Source organism: Amaranthus tricolor, chromosome 5 (assembly GCF_026212465.1).
Source record: "Amaranthus tricolor cultivar Red isolate AtriRed21 chromosome 5, ASM2621246v1, whole genome shotgun sequence".
NCBI lineage: Eukaryota > Viridiplantae > Streptophyta > Magnoliopsida > Caryophyllales > Amaranthaceae > Amaranthus > Amaranthus tricolor.
The window spans coordinates 22926648-22952303 of NC_080051.1; the positions used below are offsets into that span (position 1 = coordinate 22926648).

At 34.9% G+C, this 25656-nt stretch overlaps 2 protein-coding genes across 4 annotated transcripts; both read left to right on the forward strand.

Annotated features, from left to right (window-relative positions):
- Positions 1-4547: 4547 nt before the first annotated feature.
- LOC130813808 (uncharacterized) lies at positions 4548-8071 on the forward strand. The gene is made up of 2 exons (XM_057679696.1): positions 4548-4727; positions 6557-8071. Exon 2 carries the CDS (start codon positions 6628-6630, stop codon positions 7537-7539), a length of 912 nt encoding a protein of 303 aa, XP_057535679.1. The 5' UTR covers positions 4548-4727; positions 6557-6627; the 3' UTR covers positions 7540-8071.
- A 977-nt stretch (positions 8072-9048) lies between these two features.
- Positions 9049-25514, forward strand: LOC130813809 (1-phosphatidylinositol-3-phosphate 5-kinase FAB1B-like). Of its 3 annotated transcripts, XM_057679699.1 has the most exons (13): positions 9049-9437; positions 10081-11053; positions 14792-15532; positions 15672-15825; positions 15932-16276; positions 17559-17976; positions 18055-18440; positions 18524-18855; positions 20152-20275; positions 20338-20496; positions 21397-22890; positions 23432-23698; positions 24806-25514. In XM_057679699.1, the coding sequence occupies exons 2-13, from the start codon at positions 10449-10451 to the stop codon at positions 25151-25153; spliced, it is 5373 nt and encodes a 1790-aa protein (XP_057535682.1). In that variant the 5' UTR covers positions 9049-9437; positions 10081-10448; the 3' UTR covers positions 25154-25514. The 3 variants fall into 3 exon arrangements, with proteins under 3 accessions (XP_057535682.1, XP_057535680.1, XP_057535681.1); XM_057679697.1 differs by having other exon boundaries at positions 9065-9437; positions 17559-18440; XM_057679698.1 differs by lacking the exon at positions 9049-9437 and adding an exon at positions 9681-9786 and having other exon boundaries at positions 17559-18440.
- The last annotated feature ends 142 nt before the right edge of the window (positions 25515-25656 follow it).

The window sequence follows — 25656 nt, forward strand, 5'->3', positions numbered from 1 at the left end:
CCATTTTGGAAAACGTTAAAGTACTTAGAGGCAGAAGAAGACGCTAACGAAGAAGTACGGCACGCAAACGCCGATGATAAAGAGTACTTTCAATCGTTGGTGGATGAAGTTTTAAAAACCGACCCCGCAGTTGTACGACGCATGTCTCAGGTACTTGAACATGAACTACACCCTGATGATACCGATATACTTGAGCCACAAGCAAGTCCACCAAGGAAGGGAAGACCAACGACAAGCATAACCCTCGGGAGAAACTACAATAGATCATCCTCAAGGGGTCACGGATCCAGATCTTCATCACGCGGGAGATCTAGTGGTAGATCTAGCAACCGATCAAACCAATCGTCAGTTGGTAACTTCAGTTTCAACTTATCTGGTACCCGTATTTCCTTTCCTATAATCATATATGTTTTAGATCAATTGAATGATATTAATATACTGTTATTTTTTCAGATGGTTCAACAGGTCGTGATTTTTCACTTTTTCTGTGGCCAAATCACATTCCGTATATTCTTTCGCCGTACCTGTTTGATTGGATTAATGTTATAGGTTACAGATTCTATATATTTAAAGCTATTGCCGTCACAGAGTTAGGGGCCGAGGAGGCATGGCCTCTTTTACGACGTGCAATGAGTTTGGAAATGGAAACGCATAGAGATCAATATGCATGTGTGTATCTATCAGCAGAGTTTGTGGAGAATGCTATATACAGAATTGGTACCCATAGCAAAGGACCTACCCCGTACAGTCACTGGATGGAAATGGCAGCATTGTATTCTGCAGCAATGTTTCTCAACATTGCAATTGCGTATTATGGCTCTGCCGATGGTAATCCAATGTATAATTGTTTAGTGCTTGTGGTAAGGAGAACAGGGGGAATGCATGGCGTTAATAAACTTGTACATATTCTTTGGGTGAACGGGAATCAATATATTCAGCTTTTAATGAACGATGATTCATCTCTACTGCCGCCAGTCCAACAAAATTGGAGAGCAGCGGCTTACAATTCATGTAGAGATTTAGAGAGACAGTATCGCAACATGATATCACTTTGGAATAGACTGTGCGGCGTACAATGAACACAACATAATAACATCGCCGAAGATGCAGTCAATCCAGATACTCCATAGTACAATGTTGTGTAGCCTGCGCGTTGATTGTATTTATTGTACTGATTGTACTTAGTGTTTTCATTTTATTAATTGTATTCATTGTAGTAATTGTATTTATAGTATTCATTCCATAATTAAGTTCGTGAATAAATATGTTAGTAAATCAAACGCAACACGTAATAATACAAATTCTTCGTCAATACAAACATAAATGTCTATGAAGGGCTATGCCCTCTAAACTCTTGCCATTCGGCAAACAAATATCTAAGTTCATCCAAATATAAATCAACAGCCTGTCTTTCCCGGGGCGTCATATTAACAACAGTTGGCATACTGAGTAATGGCGTGAGTCGAGTTGGAAATTCAACTGCAAACTGTACAAACAAAACAATTGTATTACCAAAAAATTAGACAACATTTCAGTAATGACACATAAAAATGAAACAGATAAATAGAAACACTAATGTATTCAACTCTGTTATCTGTTGCACCAAACGCAGCAGTAGGTCCTTCATCGGGGATGAGAAATGTGTGGGTAGACACTCTAAACCAGTCGATATACTCAGGGATAGCCTCTGATGGAACAGATGCTCGACGCAGTGCCTGATCACCAACACAGGCACAATAGGGGAACCTACTCCACATCTCCATGTGCATAGACGGAGAAGCGAATGTCACTGAATAGGAACCCTGTGCTGGTCGCAGAGCTTGGGTAGGTCTCAACGTAGGGGGGGAATAGCCTGTACAAAACCAAGCTGTCTGACTGTCCTCTCAGGCAAATACACCTCCATGATATCAAAATAGGTGATAAACCCGATATAGGCGGTGCGTGGGTGCTCGTTCAATAAAGCCCTAGGAGAAGTCATGTACGGAGTCCATTCCACCTGCTTACAAAGAAAATTAATATAAACAACATAATATAAAATTAAAATAATTAGTATAACGATGTGTGAGGTCATGTATAAAACTTGTGTCTCTGTCATGGAGTCCAGTATACTCTTATAGTCTCTCAGTCTGCTCAACTCACGAATTGGTTTCTTAGGGGACCACATCTGCGCCCTAGTCTTGTTAGGCATATTAGCTTGACGAGGATGGGGGCGGAAGGATGGAAAATACTCTTAAATCCATGTCTGCAACAGTGTCAGACAACCAACAATAGTCTTGCACCCAGTCCTTGTCGCCATACCCAGTTGGTGATACATGTTAGCCAGCGTCATTGCACCCCAAGCAATCTCATTCTGATCAGCAGTCACAGCACGTATAGGGTGAGGCCGCATCCCAACTCTAGTCTTATCCACCAGCAGCGTGGAACCCACTATAGCCCTTCTTACGCAGCTCCGAAATTGGCTCTCCAAACAGACCGGCCAGGCTAAGCTTCCAGTCACCATCAGCTGGTTCAGCGGGAAGTGAACCATCAATGTCAACTCCTAAAATGCGTTGCACGTTCTGCAACATTATGGTCATCTCCCCTATGGCATGTGGAGGGTGTTGGTATCATGCTGCCACCTCTCCACAAAGGCCGTAATAAGAGCACTATCAATGTGATGGTGCATTATGTACGGTAAACGACCTAAAGAAGTGGCAGGTAACACCCTGTACAGCTCATCAAACATGTCCTGCAGTCTGATGATCGCCTCCAACGTCCTCTTCCTAGGGCGACAATCCAAAATCAGAGGCTTGCGCTCCGATCCCTCAAATATAACCTTCGCTACGTGCCCACCGTAGCTGGGTATTAAACTGGTGTCAACAGGGCCCCCGGGCTGGGGTGATGTGATCAACCAGTCCATATCCGCGGACAGTGAGCGTCTCCTCCCCCGTGGAGCCGCATCCTCTACCTGGCTGACTCCTGCGCGATTAGAAGTGCCAGCCGTGCCATACCCTCTAATCTTAAATTGACCGGCATGCCCTCTCACGAGCGTCCAATCAACAGGATGCTCGACAGACTCTTCCCGACTGACAGACTCGTCGTATTCAGTTTCATCATCACCTGAGCCGACCGTATTACTACACAGGCTAGTCTGGCGCTCAAAGAGACTACGCACATGGTCTAGGGTACTCGAACGTTGGGCCTGACTATGTCTGGCCGCCTGTTCCTATCTGGCTCGCCTTGCAGAACCCGTAACCCCCCTCTCAGTAAACTCGGCCTAGAACTATTGCCGCTCAATAACCCTCTAAAAAAGCCTTTTCCTTTTCCCTGATTTCCAGCCATTTACTACAATTTTCATATTTTAATAAACTATTAATAAAAAATTAAAAGCGTAAAAAAATACATTAAGTTATATTCATTTTAATTACACTTACAATATTAATTTAATAAAAATTTAAGTAAATTTAGTAAACACTTACAATCATATAAATTATTCACAACTGAAATAATTCACACATATAAGCAAATAAACAATTATTATATTAATAAATAATTAAACAACTAAAATTTAATTAACAACTAAAATAAAATTTTATTAACAATTATCATATTAAAAAATAATTAACAACTAAATTTTAATTAATATATTATTATTATATTAAAAATTAATTAAACATTTAAATAAATTATTTAAATTCAAAACTAATTATTATAATAATATTATCATAATATAATAATATATTAAAATAAAATAATTTATTACAACATTTATTAAATAATAATAACTTAAAAAATAAATTAAATACACAAAAGGAATTTCGAAATTCAAAAAATAAATAAAAATATTGCGAGTCGCACAAAAAGTGCGACTGAACCTAGGTGGAGTCGCACAAAAAGTGCGACTGTTTCTAGGTTTAGTCGCACTTTTTGTGCGACTCCACCTACGTTCAGCCGCATTTTTTGTGTGACTCGTAATTTTTTTTTTCACAATTTTGAATTACATTAAAATAGAAATTACCTCGAGTTCTTGTTAACGACTCCTCCTAGATTCAATCGCACTTTAGCTTTATTGTATCTAATAATTGTTAAAAATGGTAAATTACTCTATTGAATTTAATTTTAGAAAGACTAATAATGACATGCTGGTTAATTTTATTTGTCACGTAAGTCAAGATCAACCAATAAAATCTTTCCATTTAACGGGAATCTGTACAAAGATGATACGTGAAATTTTTCAGTGTTTTTATTATATTGTATATGATATGATTTATTATATTGTATGATTTTCTAAAAGCATATGAGTAAGAAGTAAGACATACAATGTAGAGGCCGATAACGTGCTCGATTAATAACGTCGAAAATGACACAAACAACCTACTTATATACTTTTTTTTGGCTTGAAGAAAGAAAATAAAGAGATTTCAGGACTTTATTTTTCATTTTAAAATCAATATCAATATCTTAGCTTGAAAAATTGAAAAAAATAATAAAAAATTATAATTGATTTTTTTATTATTATTTTTTATTTTTTAGCTTTGTGTCATTTAAATTAAAAACACTCTCAAATAAAACTGTAAAAAAGGCAAACTCAAAAATCGAGAAGACGAAGTACTACTCGACGCCGCCGTTTTGCAACCAACAAAACCCTAATTCGTAAAAACCCAAAAGCAAAATTTCTAATTGTAAACCCTAACATTTGGGTGATACCGCGCTATGAGAATTCGGAGATATTCAGGAATCGATCTATGGTAATTATCTCTCAATTACTCTTTATAATCGTTGGTTTTTACTTCCTTTTACGTTATTTTTTGCATCTTAATTGCAATTAGAAAAGGATTGATGAATTTGTTTTAGAAAATGATTGATGAATTTGTTAATTTATGCTACGATTACTTTGTTAGAAAATTACTATTTCGTGTTTAAATTGGTTATTCATAAAACATATAGCAGCTGGCCGAGCTAATTGGCTGAAGTACCGTCAATTAGTAAGTTAATACAGCTGCTTAAACTAAAATTTGGGGGCAAAAACCAGCTCTTGCTTGTGCTAGTTTCAACAGGCTAAGATTGACGCTGCTCTATATTGTTTTCAAGTCTATCTATTGTTTGAATTTAGTTGCTAGTTGAGATTTCCAAATTAATGCTTTTTCCGGGGGTTTACACTAAATTTTCAACTGGAACACCATTTTAGTTAAAGGGTATGACTGTGCTGCTGTGTATATCTGACCCCTTGTGGGAGTGGGGCACTTTATTCTGTTTTTGTTAAACTGTTAATTGTCAATGAGAAGCAATGTAAGTTTGCTTAGTCTGGTATGGAATTTATTTTCTTGTTGGTGTTAGTTGGTATATTAAGAGCTAAGTGTTTGCATTTTTGTTTTGATTTCTAGGATTGAAGTGGGTGGAATACAAAACATGTATTAATTGAAATTTCTGAGGGATTTATTTCATGCTTTGCTAATAAATCAAGTTATTTACTAGCCTATTTTATGAAATTTGATAAAGATAGCTGAAATTGCTAGCTTAGAGTTTAGATTTTTTGTCCGTTACCTGCTGCCAGATAATTTTATACAGTGGTGTTATTGTGTTGGCCATGCTGTATTGCTATATTGGTGAGTGAGTTTTATGAATTAATATTTTGGGATGGAGGAAGGATGGAAAAAATTATGATGCTTGCATTTATGGTGTTTTTGATTGGTTATGACATTTTACGCTCTATATGTTGCCGGGTATATGTGTTTGAGTGCTGCTTTTCAGGATAGGTCTGATTTTACAGGAATTTGAGGTTTATAACTTACAATAATTGCTTATAACTCAATAGGTTTTGAATGCCGCAATAAGTATATCATGATTCCTAGTTTTGAAAAAAATTAAATTATTGTGGGATTAGCCTTTCTGCAATACATTGGACTTGTGCTTATCATCCTTTCCGGTTACTCTTGTTACATTGCATCAAGACAATGGTAATGATAGTGATGTAAATCTAATATACCTGTGGACTATTTTGGATTTTGAACTCTTAGAATATAGTTTTTTCTCTAGTCTTTACGCCCATTTGGTTATTGGTACTAAAAGTGGGAATCTTAATTAAAATTTGATGTAATTTAGTTTGAAAATTATTCAATAAGCTTTATAATCAGGCTTGTCCAATTGTAATTTTTCTTTCTTGACTAAATTTATTACACTTCATTACTACTTGGGAAAGTGGTCATGGAAAATTGTAAGAAAAACACATTTTTGAACTTTGAATATGGAAGCTTTATTACCATTAATGATCGAGGTCTTAACAGGCCTTTAGTCCACTTTTTTGCAGTTTATCTTGTTGATCATGGACTATGTAAATAGTTGAGTCTGTAGTTGTTGGCTTCTGAAGTTTATATCGACTGCTTTAGTTCAAGCCTCTTGTGGTTTATGCGGTGCATTTGGTAGTTTGGCTGCGTGAACCTAGTTATTTTGTCATCCATGCATGTGGGCGGATTGATTTATTTTTATAAATCCTTAAAAGTCTTTATACAATCTTTATTTAGGAAGTACTGCAGTGTACTTGAAATAATGTGATTTACTAATGTGCTTCATTAAATAGGTGTATAGTATCACGAGTACTACCATTTTTCACCAGCCACATCTGCCTTAAATCACTGTTTCTGCCTTGAGATGGGAAGTAGCAAATCAAAAAAGAAAGTAAGCAAGATTAAAATAAGCATTAGGAAGCTAAATGAAAATGGTGACTGTACAAGGCTGGTAAGCCCTTTTGATTATGATGACAAGTATTCTATTGTCGACAAGAATGAGGGTGGTATAGCCGAAGCAGATACACAAGCAGTTAAGTTAAGGAAAGCTCAGAAAAACAAAAGCAAAGATTCATCAAATGGACCAAGTGCTGTGAGGAATGGTGCTGATGATTCTTTTGGAGAAAATAGAAAGTCCAAGAAGGCTTATAAGAAGGATGGCCATTCAACAAATAAAAAAAGAAAGTTGATGCAAGAGGTTCAAGAGGTTGTTGCAGATGAATCTTTAAAAGGAGGAAAAACAAAGTCTAAGAAGGCTTTTAAGAAAGATAGCCATTCTACAAATAAAAAAAGCAGGTTGGCAAAAGAGGTGCATGAAGATGCACTGCCTAATGTGTATCAAATCTCATCAGGAGAGGAAGATGACTCTAAAGGGATGAAAAAGTGGATTCATGAATTCCATGAGAGGAGACCTGGACTGAAGGTTCTACAAGAACGGATTGACGACTTTATCACTGTGCACGAGGAGCAAGAAGAAGAGCTAAGAAAAGAGAGAGAAGCCAAACTTAGTGAGGTCGGGTGGACTGTTGTCGTTCATCGTAAGGGCGGGAAAAGGACTACTGATCCTGAAAGCGGTGTTGCAGTGGGCTCTGTGGCAGAGGCTGCTGTGCGTGACAGAATGGACAAGAAAAAGAGCAAGGATTTTAGACTAGATTTCTACCGATTCCAGAGGAAAGAAGCCCACAGGAGTGAGGTTATGAAGCTACAAAGTAAATTTGAGGAGGACAAGAAATGGATTCAACAACTCAGAGCTGCTCGGAAGTTTAGACCTTATTGAAGACTTTCGTTCAATCGCAGAGTTACTGGAGTGCAAGGTCTTGATAACAACTCGGAGCATTTGTCTTGCTTGGGTATCTACCTGTCTTGAATCTGAATAATCTGGTTAGAACTAATTGAGATCGAGTGATCCAAGCTACATACTTGAGTTAACGGTCATTGTCAGCTTTAGACTTAAGATGGTATCCGAAACCTAGTCGGAGTGGAGTAGAGATCACAAGAGAAACACAATACTGAAACTACATTTTGAATATACAAGTATGTTGACTGGTGATTAGTTGTACTATTAAATTGAGCTGGTGATTGGTTGGCTGTTGTTGTATACTAAAATAATAAGATGACACCAACCCAGATAGATTATCAGATATTCACATGCATTTATGTTTTTGGTACCTCCATCAGTGCTGTTTTTGACTCTTTTAAGGATCTTGATTTTTGGGTTAGATGACACAATACATGCTTATGCTAAATCATGCATTAGACATGTACTAATAAACAATTCTTTTTAGTAAAATTAATTTATGTTTGAGTAATTTTCTTGTGTGATGAGTTGCAGATCACTAATTACAAAAATTTGTTGTAGCTTAGTTGGATAAGACATTTATTATTCTATTCTATCTTACTGAAACTAAAGGTGTATAATATATTTTTTATCCTTATTATTTTACGCATTTTTTTTATTAGATATTATCGATGTTATATAGATTTAAAGTTTATCGAAGCTCGATAAAGATCTTTAAGAATCAAATACTCTTAATTATGATAACTTGAAGGTACATTTATTGCTTCCAAAGTAGATATTGGTTATTGGAAAAGATTTTTAATTTTTTTTATTTTTTAAAACTTTCTTAGATTCATTTTCATCTTTTTTTATTATTGTTTGGTTTGATAAATGATTTTAGCTAAAACTAAGACAAAAATGAACTTATTCCGGTTCTAATTAGATGCAACAATTGTAACTTGTTCTGATTTTTCTCACTAATTAGATTCATTTTCATCTTCTTGTTAGTTTCATCTAACTATGTGTTTTTAAGAATAGCTTTTTGAAATTTTGGAATGTATGAAATTAAAGATATTATCATTTTAATTATTACTGTTTTGCATTTAAAGTAGGACTAGAGAAAATATTATTTTAAATATTACTTTTTTGTTAAATTTTTTTTACAGTATTCCACTTCAATGATCAGCTTGTTAGAGGAGCTATTGATAAATTAACTGAATCTTACTTTAATTAGATATATAACAATTTACCTTAAGATAGCTCGAATTATTTTTTTTTTTACCGGCTATCTTAATTGAGAGTATATGTAAATATATCTTGTCAAATAAAATTAATTTATTGCGTTTAGTATTTAAAAATTAATATTTCTTATTTTCGAATAATTTTATTGAATACCAATATGTCGAAAAATAATATTTTAGAAAAAATATCATATTCAATAGCTAAATAGATACAATACAAGAAATACAAATGAGTAATTTCAAATTTTGTACTATACGCTCATCCCTCCTAATCTAACATTTTTATGCCACAGGAGAAAAAAAAAAAGCGAAATATAGAAAAAAGACAAAAGCAAATGCAAAACTGATGCAACTTGCAATACATTTTCATTACTAGTTCTCTACAACAACAAAATTACTCAGAAATTGATCAGTTTAGCATTTATGAAACAAAAAAATTCATACAAGTTGATTCAAATCTATCACTATTCTTTAAAACCCTAAAATATGTTTGTAATGGGAAAACTTCTCTGTTGTTCTCTTGGTTTTTATACATTCATATATTCCAAAAATAGAAATTACCTGGGTTGATCATGCATGATGAAGACAAACATAAAAGAAATGTAAAATGAAATTGAATATTATGAAGAGGCGATCTGTAGTTACATCTCGATCAAGGTAATCTTAAATTACTCCTATATGATTGGATTAATTTATTTTTGTTTAAAATTTCTATTTTTTATTTAATAGGGGCCAACATTTTGTGTTCTTTTATGATAAGTGACGTGAATTTGATCGATTTGATCACATTTTAATATTGTACATCAAAATTTTTATATTTTTAATTATTGGGATGTCTATCTCTAATGATTTCCGCGTTATAAGTATCTAATGACAGATTGGAATGTTGACGGTTTGTTGAAATCAATCTCTACATTTAGCTGTTTTTACAAGAACATATATATATGATTATATGTATATTTTCTTTCTGGGTTTTATGGATGTTTTTTTTTTCATGTTAATCAAGGTTAGGTTCTTGGTTTTCAGATGTTTAATTTCTGCAATTTTTGAGATTTTGGGGTTTTTATGTCCAATTTGTTTGTGGGTAGTGGTCACTTATGAGCCTAATTAAGTTAGGTCTTTTAATTATCTGGGTATAAATTAGGTGAAGAGAATCACAATAAAAGAACATTAATTTGGCCTGTCATTTTCAGGGATTTTGGGAAGTTATATTACGTAATATGTTGTTATATACTCTAGTATTGGAGATTTTCATATAGTATTAGTATAAATAATTTGTGGGTTTCTACTGTCTTCACAGGTTGTTGAAGTTTGAATTGGTACTTTGAAGATTCTGCATTCGGGTTCATTCTGATTGGGGTGTTGCCTTTGGCCTAGGAGGATACATCGTTTTCAGCTTGTCGGATGGTTGGAACATCTTAGAGCTACTTGCAATGGATGCCAACTGAAATGTTTGATTTCTTTGGGCATTACATTGTTGCTCGTCTATAAATTGTTTGAGTTATTTCCTTGATTATTCCTTTGTTGATCAATTAGATTTTCGGTATTTTGAGCTTGTTTTTGTGAACTCATCTCAAGGCTTTGCTCATTTGATGTGAGGTGACCATAAGGTCATTGTGCAGCCAAATGAGCATTGCACAATGAGTGAGGAAGGAGGATTGTCAGTAGATGGACAAATCAAACAACAAAGATTTTGATCTATTTGGCACATTGAAGACTTGTATCCCGTGGCATTTCAAATCCGATAATGTGTCAAGGCACTTTTGGATGCCGGATCATAGCTGTAGAGTATGCTATAATTGTGATGCTCAGTTTACGGTATTCAATCGTAGACATCATTGCCGAATCTGCGGTCGAATCTTTTGTGGCAAATGTACAGAAAATTCTGTTCCAGCTTGTACTCGTGGTTCCAGTGATTTGCTGGGTGAGCAGGAGAAGGTGCGGGCGTGCAACTATTGTTTCAAGCAATGGGAGCATGCCTCAACTTGTGTTGATCGTGGGTCACATGATCCTATAGATTGTACTGTCTCGGAAGTTAGCAATGTCAGTTCAAAGTCTAGTGAATCTGCTTATGGTAGCACTATTACTATTTGTTCGGTGTCATTCGCTATCTGGGAACACTATTCTGAGAGTCTTTCTCTCAGTCCATATCAATCAGCAATGCTTGATCCGTCTATAGATATCCGGCTCACAGAGGCTTCAGGAAGCAACAATATTACTGTCCCCTACGCAGATGATTCATCCGTAAATCAATGTGGATTGGGTACAAACAGGTTCAATTTCTTATCTTTTTTTAGTTAATGAAGTTGATTATCTGTTGTGTGATAAAAGCTGTGATTAAAATGCTGTCTTGAAAGCTCTTGCCCCTCATATTGGGTTGTCTGTTCAAAATCGTCGTACTTTTTCTTTTTGTTGTTTTGGTAGATTGGCTTTCTTGTGTTAAGTTTCTGTTTTACATGCTTACTTTTATTCATTGATTGAGATACTTTTAATTGCAAACATTTTGCAACTTCACATTAATAAGAAGTGAAATGATTTAGTAATTCATTATAGTCATTATACTTCAAAAACAAAGAACTACAAATCTTTGATTCTATCAAGAATCGACATAAAATAAGGTTGCATATATTCAATCTCCTAAAATCACGCCAAGGGGGGAGCCACTTGGCTTTGGGATAATGGCGCATTGTTGCTGTTGATTGAGCTACTTTTGGCTACTTTTTATGAGTTGATTGCTCATGGTAATTTCCCTATGTGGCATGGTGCAAAAATAAGGTTGCATCGCGTTGTAAGATTTTCAAAAAAGAAAAAAACAATTCATAATGTGTAAGAAAACTGTGTTTCAGGATGTTTCAAGGAATATCTCACATTTTTAGTCGATATTTGATGTTGCGATAATTGCATCATTTCTACTACAACATCTCCGTGCCGTTACCGTGATCGCGACTATTACCGCATTTTTGCACTAAGCTATGCAATATGAAATGGCTAATAAGTATCTACCAATAATCATCATAGAGTTTCAGACAAAAGTAGGGATTGGAAGATTTGTTGTACAAAAAATGCAGCTAGAAAACCATGTAACTCATATTTTTTATAGCGTCTTTTGGGAACCTTAGAGGCAACACATGGGGATATTGGATTAGTAGGATGATCGGACTAGCACGAACTAGGAATGTGTTGACTTGCACATTATATTTTTCAGGCAAAATTGTTTAGTTAGCTTTTAAGAATTTCTAACATATATATTTCTAACATTATATATATATATATATATATATATATATATATATATATATATATATAGAGAGAGAGAGAGAGAGAGAGGGGGTTGTGGATCATGTGAAAACCACATAAACTGGTGATAACTGAAAACCAATTTGAGGGTATACATATTCACTAAAAAGTGTACACATTCAGTTAAAAGGGTTGCGTTTTTCTAAGCTACAATATTTTTTTTGGAAATTTCATGTGATAACCCTGAACTTTCGGCTTTTCCACGTGGTAGACAAATATTTTTTTTAATCCACGTGGTGACCTTGACCTTCCAACTTTTCCATGTGGTAGACAAAAGAGAAGTTTTTCTGTTAATTTTATACTATTTTTACTAACGTAATGACATTTTTTTCAAAAAACAAACGTAGTGATCAACCCTAATTGACCAAATATTTCGAAACCCGATCGAAATAAGTACTTAATTTAACCAAAAACTTAACATTTTTTCTACTACATGGACAACTTGGAAATCAAGGTTACCACGTGGATTTAAAAAATATTTGTAGAAAAGCCAAAAACTTAGGGTCTCCGCATAGAATTCCCATATTTTTATATAATTTTAATTAAAATTTTAAATGTAATTTTGAAAAACGCCACTCTCTGTAGCTGAATATGTACACCCTTTAACTGAATATGTAGACCATGAAATTGGTTTTCAATTCTCACCATTTAGTTGTTTTCAAATAATCCAACACTTATATATATATATATATATATATATATATATATATATATATATATATATATATATATATATATATATATATATATATATATATATAGGATTTAGATCATGTGAAAATCAATTAAAAGTGGTGAAAATTTAAAATAGTTTTACATACAAGCTTAAAGATGTACATAGTCGAATGACTATTTCTTAAATAATTGGACATTTGCTTAAATTATGTATATTTTTTGTAAATATCACAACTTTTTCCTTCACAAAATTATGTACACCTTTCAAGACAATATGTAGTATGTACACCTTTTGCCAAATGCTACAATATTGTATATCTCAGTTTGGTTTTCAGTTTTTACCACCTTAATATATATATATATATATATATATATATATATATATATATATATATATATAAATATATATATATATATATATATATATAAGATTTGGATCATGTGAAAACCACTTAAAATGGTGAAAATTAAAATCTAATTTCAGAGTGTGCATTTTCGTTTAAAAAGTGTTCATATTTAGCTACTAAGGGTAGCGTGTTTTGCTACAATATTTTAATAATTCTAACAGAATTCCGACAGGGCTTGAATATGTATACACTTTAGTTGTTGTTGTAGATATTTCTGTAAATCTCATTTAAAATATGTATACTCTAATTGTGAATATGTACACTCGCTTTCAAATTTTACCACTTTAGTCGTTATATATGTATATAGTGTATATATTACATGTTTCTTTCTACCACATGTCTCAAACACATTCTTAATCCTTCTCTTAGAAAATTCTCATGATTTCCCATATTTTCCTTTCAAAATAAAAATCTATTTTTGATTCAAAATTAGAAGAAAATAAATTTATTATAAGAAGATCGATGATGTTATCTTCCATAATAATGTTGTTTTATAAGGAATTTAATAAATACGACAATTTAATCACATCAAAAACAACGTTTGAAATCTCAAAAAATGTAACATATTTTGAAGATGATATCTTAAGATGGAAAGATAAATTATTTTCTTACAAAATTACGCGAACATACTCTTTTCTTTCGGAAAATATTATGGCTTATTGATCTTTGTGTTGCTCTTAAAAAATCTTGCACACTCAATTTTCAATTGATATCAAGACCTTAGTTTTGAGTCTCTCTCCCTTTGCTCGCATGCTCGTATTCAAAAAAAATTCAATGGTACTCTAAATTTTACATGAGCCTTCTTCCTTTGTCTTTAATTTAGATTGATTTTTTTTTTTGGATTTTATATGCTTTCACTTATTATCGTACGCCTAAATCCTAATTCGCCTTGATTTCCCTCTTTATTTTTCAGTTGTTTGTATCTTTTATATTTGTAACTTCTTGCAGATTTAATTTTTTTTACCATATTGTTGTGAAATTGTTTTTTACTAAATGTATAGAAATTTGATTTGATTCTCAATATTCTTACTTGTAGATATGTCTAACTTACAAGACACAAGTTCTTAGGCTCAATGTGGTGGAAGATGACCGGAGTCTCGTGTATTAATGAAATGTTTTTAGATCTGGAATCCAAGATAGTAGATTCTTTCATTTTATGTTATCAGCATTCTTTAGCAAGATGCATTTTTAAGTTTTTTTAATTTTGTTGTTGAAGATGTTCTAGTTCTTTTTTCATGTGCAATTTATTTATTACCTTAATATTTTATGTCGTAATTGTTTATAGGAATCTTTAATTGTGGTACTTGTGGATAGGTCTTTGAATGATTGTTATGTTACCCCTATACCATTCAGGGGGGACATATGTAAGCAAACCACCCTAGTACTTACAAAGAGGTTCTTTCCATTGATCATTATGTGTGTATGTGTATGATTTGTGAAAATTATGTTGCTTTCTAAGACAAGTGACTGTTGAACTTTTTATCTACTTTGCACATTCTTTTTGTCTGTAAGTCATTTGAAGCTAATGCCACTACTCGGTGATTAATGATCTTCACACCTGTTGCTTTGCTTAACTTCATTCCACTTAGACTTGTATTAACTGACTGTGAGTAATAATTTTGTAATTTCAAGGAGTGATGATGATGATGATTTTCTTGAAGTTTACGAATTGGATTCCCAATCAAAAAATTTTTCTCAAGTTAATGCCTTCTATGGTCCAGTTGAATTCAATGAGATGCAAAAAGCCTATGAGTCACATAGTTATGCTCTTAATATGGGTAGTGCTGTCACAAAGAGCTTGAGTAGCTCTGCTTCTCAGGACAGTTATGATTTGCATGATCACAGTGAACATTTAGTTATGAAGGAAGATAATAATTTTGGCGATGAATGTGAAGCACACTCATCTTTGTGTACTATTGAGGACATGAACAGTGTGACTGAGCTTGTGGATTTTGAGAACAATGTACTTCTTTGGCTTCCACCTGAACCTGAAAATGAAGAGGATGATAGATATACTAGTATGTTTGGTGATGATGATGATCTAGACACCTCAGGCGAGTGGGGTCATTTGGGTAGTTCTAGCACTTTTGGTAGCGATGAATATTGTGAAAAGGAGAGCTCTGGGGAAGAGCAGAATAAGGCTATGAAGAATGTAGTTGATGGACATTTTAGGGCTCTGGTATCCCAACTTCTTCAGGTTGAGAACATTCCTGTTACTGATGACAATGCTCAAGAGAGTTGGTTGGAAATTATTATTGCTCTTTCATGGGAAGCTGCAACCCTTCTGAAGCTTGATACAAGCAGAAGTGGGGGTATGGATCCTGGTGGATATGTGAAGGTGAAGTGTGTAGCCAGTGGATGTCGCTCAGAGAGGTAATTACATTTTATCATCACATGATACAGAAGTTGCACTTTTTTTTTGCAATATGCTAGATTGTCACACCTGTTTGGCTTTCTCTTTTTCCTTGTTGACCTCTTTCCTGATGCAGAATTTTGCTATTGTTTCTCTTAGTATGGTTGTGAAAGGAGTTGCATTCAAAAAGAATTTGGCTCATCGTCGAATGAGTTCAAGGATCGAGAAACCTCGCCTCATGATCCTTGGCGGAGCTTTGGAGTACCAGCGGGTTTCTAATATGTATTCAAGCTTTGATACTCTTCTGCAGCAGGTTTGGAGAATTGTTTTTAAGTTTGGTCCGTTTATATAGTTGCAACTTGCAATTGCTGATTTTCTCGACCCCTGCTAAAATTGTTCATATTTGTATTCTTCATCAGGAAAAGGACTATTTGAAGATGGCAGTTGCAAAGATTGATGCCCACCGCCCTAATGTGTTGTTGGTCGAGAAGTCAGTTTCTCGATATGCACAAGAACTTATTCTTGCAAAGGACATCTCTCTTGCTCTCAATATGAAGAGACCAGTTCTTGAGCGCATAGCGCGTTGTTCTGGAGCTCAAATAGTTCCCTCAATTGATCATCTTTCAGCTGAAAAGGTGGGGTATTGCGACCTTTTCCATGTGGAGAAGTATTATGAAGATCATGGATTGGCTGGGCAAAGTGGCAAGAAATTTACAAAAACGTTGATGCACTTTGAAGGTTGTCCAAAGCCTCTGGGATTCACTGTAAGTCCTAATATACTACTTATGATATTTGTTTATTGATGCGCAAAAATAAACATAAGAAAATAAAATCATTTTTGAGTCAAAATTTGATTGGATTTGAGCATCTTTCTGTAAAGAAGCCAAGCCTTGACCTGAATGACTTCACTATCCCTTTTTAAAGTTTGGTTGTAAAGTTTTTCTTGTATTTTGGGCTTCGCATATTTTACTTTGACGCGTAGTTGCTTCTGTCAAAAGAAACACTCCAAAGTTCTTACTTAATTGTCAAGTTCTGATTAGTTAGGAAGTTGTAGAGACTGCTTGTGAAATGCATGGATATTTTGTAGAACAATTATTAGCATGCTAATATGAGCCCGCAAATCTTTGAAAATGAAACTTCTTTATTCTCACTCCAAATTTATCACTCTGATGGCTACAACCACTGCAGTAAGGTGTACCGGGTGGTGATAGCTATGGTTACCCTAACTGATTTGGTATTACATGATGGTATCGACGGAGAGACAGCAGAGCACATCTCTTACTATGTTATTCTTAAAATAAGGACCTTGTTTGAATGTTATGCCCTATTGCTATTTTCCACCATGAGTATAAAAGTTGCATCAAGATTCAAATCAATTATTGATCTCTGTATCTTTCCCTCCTACCCAAAAAATGTACCCCAAACCTCAACAAATCTATCACATGTACCCAAAATATAATGGAAGACTTGAACCTTGTTTAAATTTGGAGTAAGTCATTGTGACAAGATAAAAAGAAAAGATTTATGACTTAAAAACAGTTTCCGTAACTGAAATAGTTGCAGGACATTAAAGTAAATGACTTGAATCACCAGGACGCCAATTTGAAAAGGCGAAACCACATGGCACCTAATGGAAATATTTAAGTGTCAGGGCTCCAGGTTGGTTTTCGTAAAGCCACAAGAGTAAAACCACATCACACCAAAGTGGCATTGTGTCAAACATTTAAACTGAAAGGGTATTTTTCCTATGGTCATTCTTCTAGTGTAGTCTATTCCCAGCTTGATCATATGTGTGTGCTTTCGTCAATATGCCCCACAATTGGTTGTATTTTCACTTTTTAGCTGCACTTGAAATTCTCTTGCAATTGTTTTCATTCTGTGCTGGAATGACTGTTTTGTTTGAATTTATGTTAGTATGACTATGTTGCTTTTTTTATTGTTGTAAAATACTTGATTATAGCAGTATATTCTGAGAGTTAATCATTTTTGCTAATTTTTTAGTTGATTTACGTAGTTTCTTTAACTTACACATGTTTCTTGTTATAGATTATACTTAGAGGAGCAAATGTAGATGAGCTGAAAAAAGTGAAGCATGTTATGCAATATGGAGTCTTTGCTGCGTATCACTTGGCTCTTGAGACATCTTTTCTTGCAGACGAAGGGGCCACTTTGCCTGAACATCTGTACGATGAATCGTTTACTGTAGCTCTTACAAATAAATCCTCAGGTATGGATCGGTCTATCTCATTGGTGCCTGGCTTTAAAGTTCCTGTACATGGGAAGGAAGGAAACTTCGAGGAGACTGAAGCTTTGAATGCCATGTCTACTTCCTTACACAGTGTTCCTGTCATGCAAAATACAGAACTAACAAAATCAATGTCTTTACCTTCACATACTATCTATAAAAATGATGGACCCGCTTTAAGCTGCACTAATATCACTAGCTCCACCAAAACATCTTCAGGTAATGTCTCTGGTTCAGAGCATTGTTGCGATTATGTGGCTTCCATATCACCTGTTGACAAGAAAAATCATTTTGCAGAACTCATGGATCGAGATACATCCGCTGTCAATTGTAGTGAATTGTTACATGAACCCCTTGAATATAATGATTCTTACCCACTACAGTCTATGGAGCTTACATCTGAAGATGCTTGTATTGCTGACAATATGACTAGTGTAAATGAGACAGGTTCTGAGGCTTATGTTCGACAGGATGCTAAGAGTATTAATCAGGACCAGCCTAAATCTTTGGAAGATATGCTCCCTCCATCAACATCTGATGTGCAAAGCATCTTAGTTTCCTTATCATCACGATGTGTGTGGAAGGGGACAGTCTGTGAAAGGTCCCGTCTTTTCAGGATCAAATACTATGGTAGTTTTGATAAACCATTAGGTCGGTTTTTACAAGATCACTTATTTGATCAGGTAAGTTCACCTTGCATGCAGGTATATCTTTTCTGATTACATGATTAGCTTATTCTAATATAAGTTTCTTCTGTTCTCAACAGAGCTACAGGTGTAGATCTTGTGATTTGCCCTCCAACGCCCATGTTCATTGTTATACTCATCGACAGGGTACACTCACCATTTCAGTGAAGAATTTGTTAGAGATTTTTTTACCCGGAGAGAGAGAAGGAAAGATATGGATGTGGCATAGGTGTTTGCGCTGTCCAAGGACCAGTGGTTTTCCTCCTGCTACTCGGAGAGTTGTGATGTCAGATGCTGCATGGGGTTTATCATTTGGGAAGTTTTTGGAGCTTAGCTTTTCAAATCATGCAGCAGCAAGCAGGGTTGCTAGTTGTGGTCACTCTTTACATAGGGATTGTCTTCGGTTCTATGGGTATGTTTTTATTGTAAATACTAATAGTTGTCTGCATCCGTACACGAGTAAAAAAGATTATCATTCACCTCATCTAATGGTAGTGTTCTCAGTGATGATTGTAATCAAGTACTCTTTCTGGCATCTTGGTGACATTTTTTCTTCTTTCCTCTCTACGGTCATCATAATGCAAATTCTCAGATGTAGTCGCTTTTACATTATGGTCAATGCGGATAAATTTGTGGTTATCGCGGCCTATATTGTTGTCGACTTGTCGTTGTGTAACCTCAAAAACCTTTACAATGCGGTCATGACAAGGTGACACGGCCGATATTTTCGCACTACAGTGGCCATTATAACTGCACAAATATCCACTACAACTGTCTGCATCTCACAGCTTGGGATTTAGGTCTTTGTTTCCTAGAGGGTAGAGAATACAAGTGAAGAGCAAGTGAAAATTAATGACAAGACTGAAGGTCATTTATGGCGGTTTACCACTTTGGTTGGCATAGAGATGTTAGTGGCAGCTTCAGGCCAGCACAAGTGAAGACTACTGATGAAAATGTGAATCATGTGAATCATGCGTGAGGGGGAGGGGGTGAGGAAGAGAGAATTTCAAGAGAAAGAATTTCGATAGAGGAGATACAAAGAGGGAAAAAATGAACCTTCATGGGAATAGAGTGCTCTAGTCAATTTTTAAACCCATTTAAAACAGAAAAAGATCCTGAAGTGTTACCCCCTGAATAATTTTCTTTACCTTTACATATTTTTCATTTCCTAATGCTTCATTTTTATGATGAAATCAGTTAAAAAAAAAAAGTAGTTGCACTCATTGCTAGGATTATGCACGTTATCAGTTGTGTATTGAACCAGGGATTTGGTTTCACTGTCATTTGTTGCAGAGAATATTAGGCTTGGATTTTGGTTTTTGAGAGCTTTTCACTGGTACTTCTTGCTGAGCATATTAGGTTCATATGTTAAAGAGCTTTAACAAGAACTTGTTGCTGAGAGTATTGGGCACATTACATTGCACAGAAGGACGTATGATGGCATAGCAATTCATTAGGGATAATTTATTATGTTTACTGTTGCAATTATAACAAAGGAAAGTTTGATTGACAGAGGAGAATGTTTCGGTTACTAAACTCCCATTTTAAAAAATCTCAATTGCCCACAAGCCAGCATTCCTGTGTCTTATCCTTATCTTGCCAACCAAACACCATGCGCAATAATCATTTTCTTAGTAATTTAAAATGTCTGGATTTTCTTGAACTATAGAACAAACTGTTATCCTTCTAATACTCTTAAATGCTGCAGATGTGGGAAAATGGTTGCCTGCTTCCGTTATGCATCAATTGACATCTACTCAGTATACCTTCCACCTGCTAAAGTCGATTTTAACTTTGAAGCCCAGGATTGGATACAGAAAGAAGCATATGAGGTATTATATTTGAATGTTCTAAAGGTTCATTTTTATGCTACATTGACGTGTCTTTCCTTTAGGTGGTTGAACGAGCAGAATCCTTGTTTTCTGAGGTGCACAATGCCATCAAGCAAATCGTGGAAAAGAAGCACGGTGTGTTGGGTGCTGGTGCCATACCCTCTGAATCAAGGATTGCAGCACTTGAAGAAATTTTAGAATATGAGAAGACAGAAATTCAGGTGATATATCTTGCAATAGCATCATATGCTGTTGGTTCATCACACTTTTCTGGTATTGTTTACAGGATCCACAAAAAAGACATTACTTTATTAAGAAGTGCAATTTAGCAAATCTTGTTAGAATTTATATTAAAACAATAATGCCCATAAATATATGTAAACCCATGAAATAATATATAAGGTTATCATAAACAACTTACCTTGTTTATAATTCATAGTGACCATGAATAATGTTGGAAAACCTCTTGATTGGAAGCTTAAGTTAAGCCTTTCCAATGCAATGTATTGTATTTTGTGTGATTCTGTTTTACGTCTCCATTGATGAGAAATAGAGAGAAAAATGCTGACTTCCAAAATAAAAAATAATTTCAACATAACTTTATTCTCCCTTAAGCTTTTCACATATAGACATATAAGAGAACCAAGAGATGTGTCTTTTCACTTGATGTACATCACTAACAAACACATACATTGGGGGCTAGAACCTCTATCTAATCAGCTTAAGAGTAATATATCTAATTTGTCCCGTCTCCAAAATAGATTATTACTACAGTATTTACACTTTATAATATTCATGACATTATTGCCATTAAGCTTAATGTATCTTTAATAAACCACTTTGGCATTGACTACACAAAGATGATTAACACATTTTCTTTTTAACATAGAGGCCCCAACAAAATATCCAACAAAACTTCCTTGCTTAATTCCTTATAAAGTCTAGATGCTTTAAACTAACTTCATTTTGTTATAGAGCTCTTTTGTAGTATTATTGAATTCAATATTACTGAAATGTCTTAATTTTGTTTGCACAACTTGCTGTGTCTTAATCACAAAATTCTCAGAATTAACTACATTTTCATGTTAGCTTTCAGTGTATAATATCTTTTCCATTTTCAGGATTTTCGTCGAAAAGTGTATAACAAGGATGTGAAAAAGGGTCATCCTGCTTTAGACATTCTGGAGATTAACGGATTAAGGAAGGATCTGCTCTTCTTGTCCAGCTATTGGGACCAATGCCTGGTTGATGCTGCTAAGGATGACAACCAAGATGTTACCAATGATGATTTTATGGGACTAAGCATTCTCACAAGATTAAACAATCATCTTATAGGTGGTGAAGCTCTTGGTATGGACCAAAAAATAATGGGGAATTCCAATCTGGAAGATGGAACTAAGAATGTTGGGAAACCGCCAGAGACAGCTTTGCAAACTAGAACTAGTTTGGATCGCACTTGTGAATTTGAAGACCAAGGTGAACCCTCAACTTGCACTGAGAATTACAAACAGGCTGACCCTTTGAAGTGTGGATCAACTGTTCGAAAGACCCTATCTGACAGTCAGTGCATAAATCTTTCAGCTACTCTTGATGCTGCCTGGACGGGTAAAATTCAGCCAGAAATTGAGGTCAAAGAAGATAACAGCTACACATTGACAGGGTCAATTTCAGTTGATTCTCCATTGGCAGTAGTGGTTGAAAGGCTTGCTCTTGAGAATCAAGCTGAAGAGATAGGCTTTGCGAAGGCAGATACATCTTCTTCACGTGTGGCATCTACAAATTCAAAAGGATTAGATAATGCGGAAAACGCCCTAAGCCGGTTTGGGATTCCCTTTGTCAACTTCTATCGCTCTTTGAATAAAGCCTTTCATGCAAGTGATCAAAAGCTTGATAGATTTTCTGGTTACAACCCCATGTACATTTCATCAGCCCGTGAAATGGAGCAGCAAGATGCAGCTAAGTGGCTTCTTCCTGAAGGTTTGAATGAATATATTATTCCAGTTTATGACGATGAGCCAACCAGCATGATATCATATGCGTTGACCTCACAGGAGTATCACACTCAGTTATCAGATGATGGGGTAAGATCAAAAGATATTGAGTCTGCATCTTCATTGCCGATGCAAGAATCAGCCAGCTTTCATCAATTTCTTTCACTTGTTAAACCATTGAGCGAACCAAACAGAAGTATTTCAATAGATGAGACCGTCATGTCCACATCGGGCACAGGCAGTTCCTTCATGTCAGATCCGCTTTTGTACACAAAGTCATTGCACATAAGAGTTCCTTTTACTGTTAATGGTCCTGTTGATAAAGTGAAATATACTGTTACGTGTTACTTTGCAAAGCAATTTGACGCTTTAAGGAAAATGTGCTGCCCATCTGAGCTGGATTTTATTAGATCATTAAGTCGTTGTAAGAAATGGGGTGCCCAGGGTGGCAAAAGCAATGTCTTTTTTGCAAAAACTTTTGACAACAGGTTTATCATCAAACAGGTTACAAAAACAGAGCTTGAATCATTTACAAAATTTGCTCCTGAATATTTTAAGTATCTCATGGAGTCTATAAACACAAAGAGCCCAACATGCCTAGCAAAAATTTTGGGCATCTATCAGGTATATCTGACCTTTATGCTGTTTATTCTACCAATATGTTTAATTTAAGCAATACTATTATTAACCTGGAAAAATGCTTTTACAACTTCTTGTCAATCAAACATCTGCACCAAAGAGTTTTTGTGCAGACTTTTAATGATTTTGATTTTTAAGATTACCGTCAAATTTCTAGAGATAAATAAATCAAAAATCAGCCTATGATTTTGTTAAAAACAGGTCCATTCTATGTGTAACCTGTGTAATGGTTTTTTTTGTCTCTTGTATAATCATTGTTACTGTCAACCTCTCATGCTGATATGATTTGGTTCATGTAGCCAACCCCATATGTTGGGATTAAGGCGTTGACATTGTTGTTGTGTGATGGATTGGATTCCACTTTTACAGTTTAATTGGAGTGTGCAACCTACCCACAGGGTAGCTTAAGTTATTCAGATAATTCCTTGGTGAATTTTGCTTTTTTTTTTTCTTCTGTCTCTGTTCACTGGTATTAATCACTCATAAAAGACCTGTGCGTGTACTTATCCTGTGCATTCTATTTCAGGTTACTACAAAAAATCTCAAAGGGGGTAAGGAATCAAAATTGGATGTTCTGGTCATGGAGAACCTTTTGTTTAAAAGAAATGTCACAACACTTTATGATCTGAAAGGTTCTTGTAGATCACGTTATAATCCAAATTATAATGGGAATAATGAGGTCCTTTTAGATCAAAACCTACTTGAAGCAATGCCTACTTCCCCCATTTTTGTTGGCCACAAGGCGAAGCGCTTGTTGGAGAGAGCGGTGTGGAATGACACTTCTTTTCTTGCTGTAAGTCCCTAATTGTCAATTTTCAACTAGAATTTCTAACTGATAGGGCTAGGTTATCTGGATACAAAGTTGGTTGATGGATTTACATTGAACTGCTAATTATGAGGTTCATGTATGTGCAATTTCATTTTGAAAAATCATTCTACGCTATGTTACTCGGACTCTTCATTTTGCTTCATGTACTCATGTTCGATCCTTGATGCTCGGACATTGATATAGCACTTGCACAATTCATTTTAGACGTATCTCACACTTGGACACGTGCTAGTATCCAACATTAGTACTTGAGTCCAAGTAACATAAATTCTACGTGATGATTTTAGGGTGTTGTGGGTGTGGTTTTTTTTTTTTTTTTTTTTTGTTTTTTTTTTGTAGTTGATAAACGTCTAACCAGCTGTGTAAAACTTATTATTCTGTAAAAGTAGCAGTTATGCAGTAGTTGGATATAGTTAAGAAAAATTTAGAAAGAAAACTTAAAACACTACTTTTGATTTTGAAACGCTACAATTTGTTATGTTCCGAAAACAACTATTTGTACCACTAAATGCTACTTAAATTACTACTTTGCCAAACTGATACATTTTTAAAAGTAGTGTTTTAACCTCATTAAACTATTAACAGCTACTTAAACAGATATGTCGAACTCTCCCTTAATGATGTAAAAAAGATTGGGTTTATGTAAGTGAAGGGTGTACATAATTCATGACCCATTGTTAATAAACCAAATGAATGGGTTAATGTAAGGGAATAGGGTTCAAGAGCAGGAAAAGCAAGGAAATACTTATTAGAAGAGAAAATGGGCCCTTTGAAATATGCTTTATTAGCAAAGTAGTGTATTTCTTGCTTGGAAAATTGTGTTGGTTTATTAGGAGATAGCACACCAGTACTTATATCTTAAACATTCATGATAATTAAGCATATAAAGCTGTTTTCCCATTGAACTAAATAAAAAATATGCGCATCATAATTTACGTGGAAATTTACACGCACGCATATAAATTACAAATTCTCGAACATGAAGTTCGTTGTTTTAGCCTTGATCTGGTTATGCATATATTGGGTTCTAGTGTACGTTCTTATTATCGTATATAATCATTGATGATACAGTCTGTGGATGTGATGGACTATTCCATGCTGGTTGGAGTGGACGAAGAAAATCACGAACTAGTGCTTGGGATAATTGATTTCATGAGGCAATATACTTGGGATAAACATCTCGAAACATGGGTAAAGGCTTCTGGCATTCTTGGTGGACCGAAGAATGTATCTCCGACTGTAATTTCGCCCAAGCAGTATAAGAAAAGGTTCCGGAAAGCCATGACAACATATTTTCTCATGGTCCCTGATTTGCCACCCCCGACTGTTATATCAATCGAACCGCAAAGTAATCTTGGTGAAGAGATTGCTCAAGAGGAGAGTAACCTCTGTGAAGAGAAATCTCAAGGGGCATCATGAAACCATTGGAATTCTGTATATTGGAATATAGTAAAAAAATTGTTCATAGCAAATTTGAGGTCATATTTCCTCCATAGTTTTTCTTTTTCTTTGTTAGTTAAATATTTTTTCCTTTTTCTGTTTAGTGAAATTTGAATGTAGTCTTTATTAGATTGAGATAGATGTTATCATTTGTGAAAATAGGCGCTTAAAGTTGCAGCCAAGGTCTCATTGGGGTGTACTATATTTGATAGCCTACCAAGGCCAGGTTCCCGGTTTTCAGAGGCTATGAGAGACGTGCTCTTATAAGAGTTGTTATTTTTGTAAACATGTGATACAATACAATTTTTGTAAACATCTGCAATACAACTTAATTTGATGATTTGTTATTACCCCATAATTATATATATATTTTTGTTTTTGTCGGATTGTAAAAAAGATAGTAGCTTTTCACTTCTTACTAATGTTCTGGTTGTTGGTGGCTTGGAAATAAATTTTTTGCTAGTTTTATCATTAACAAAAAT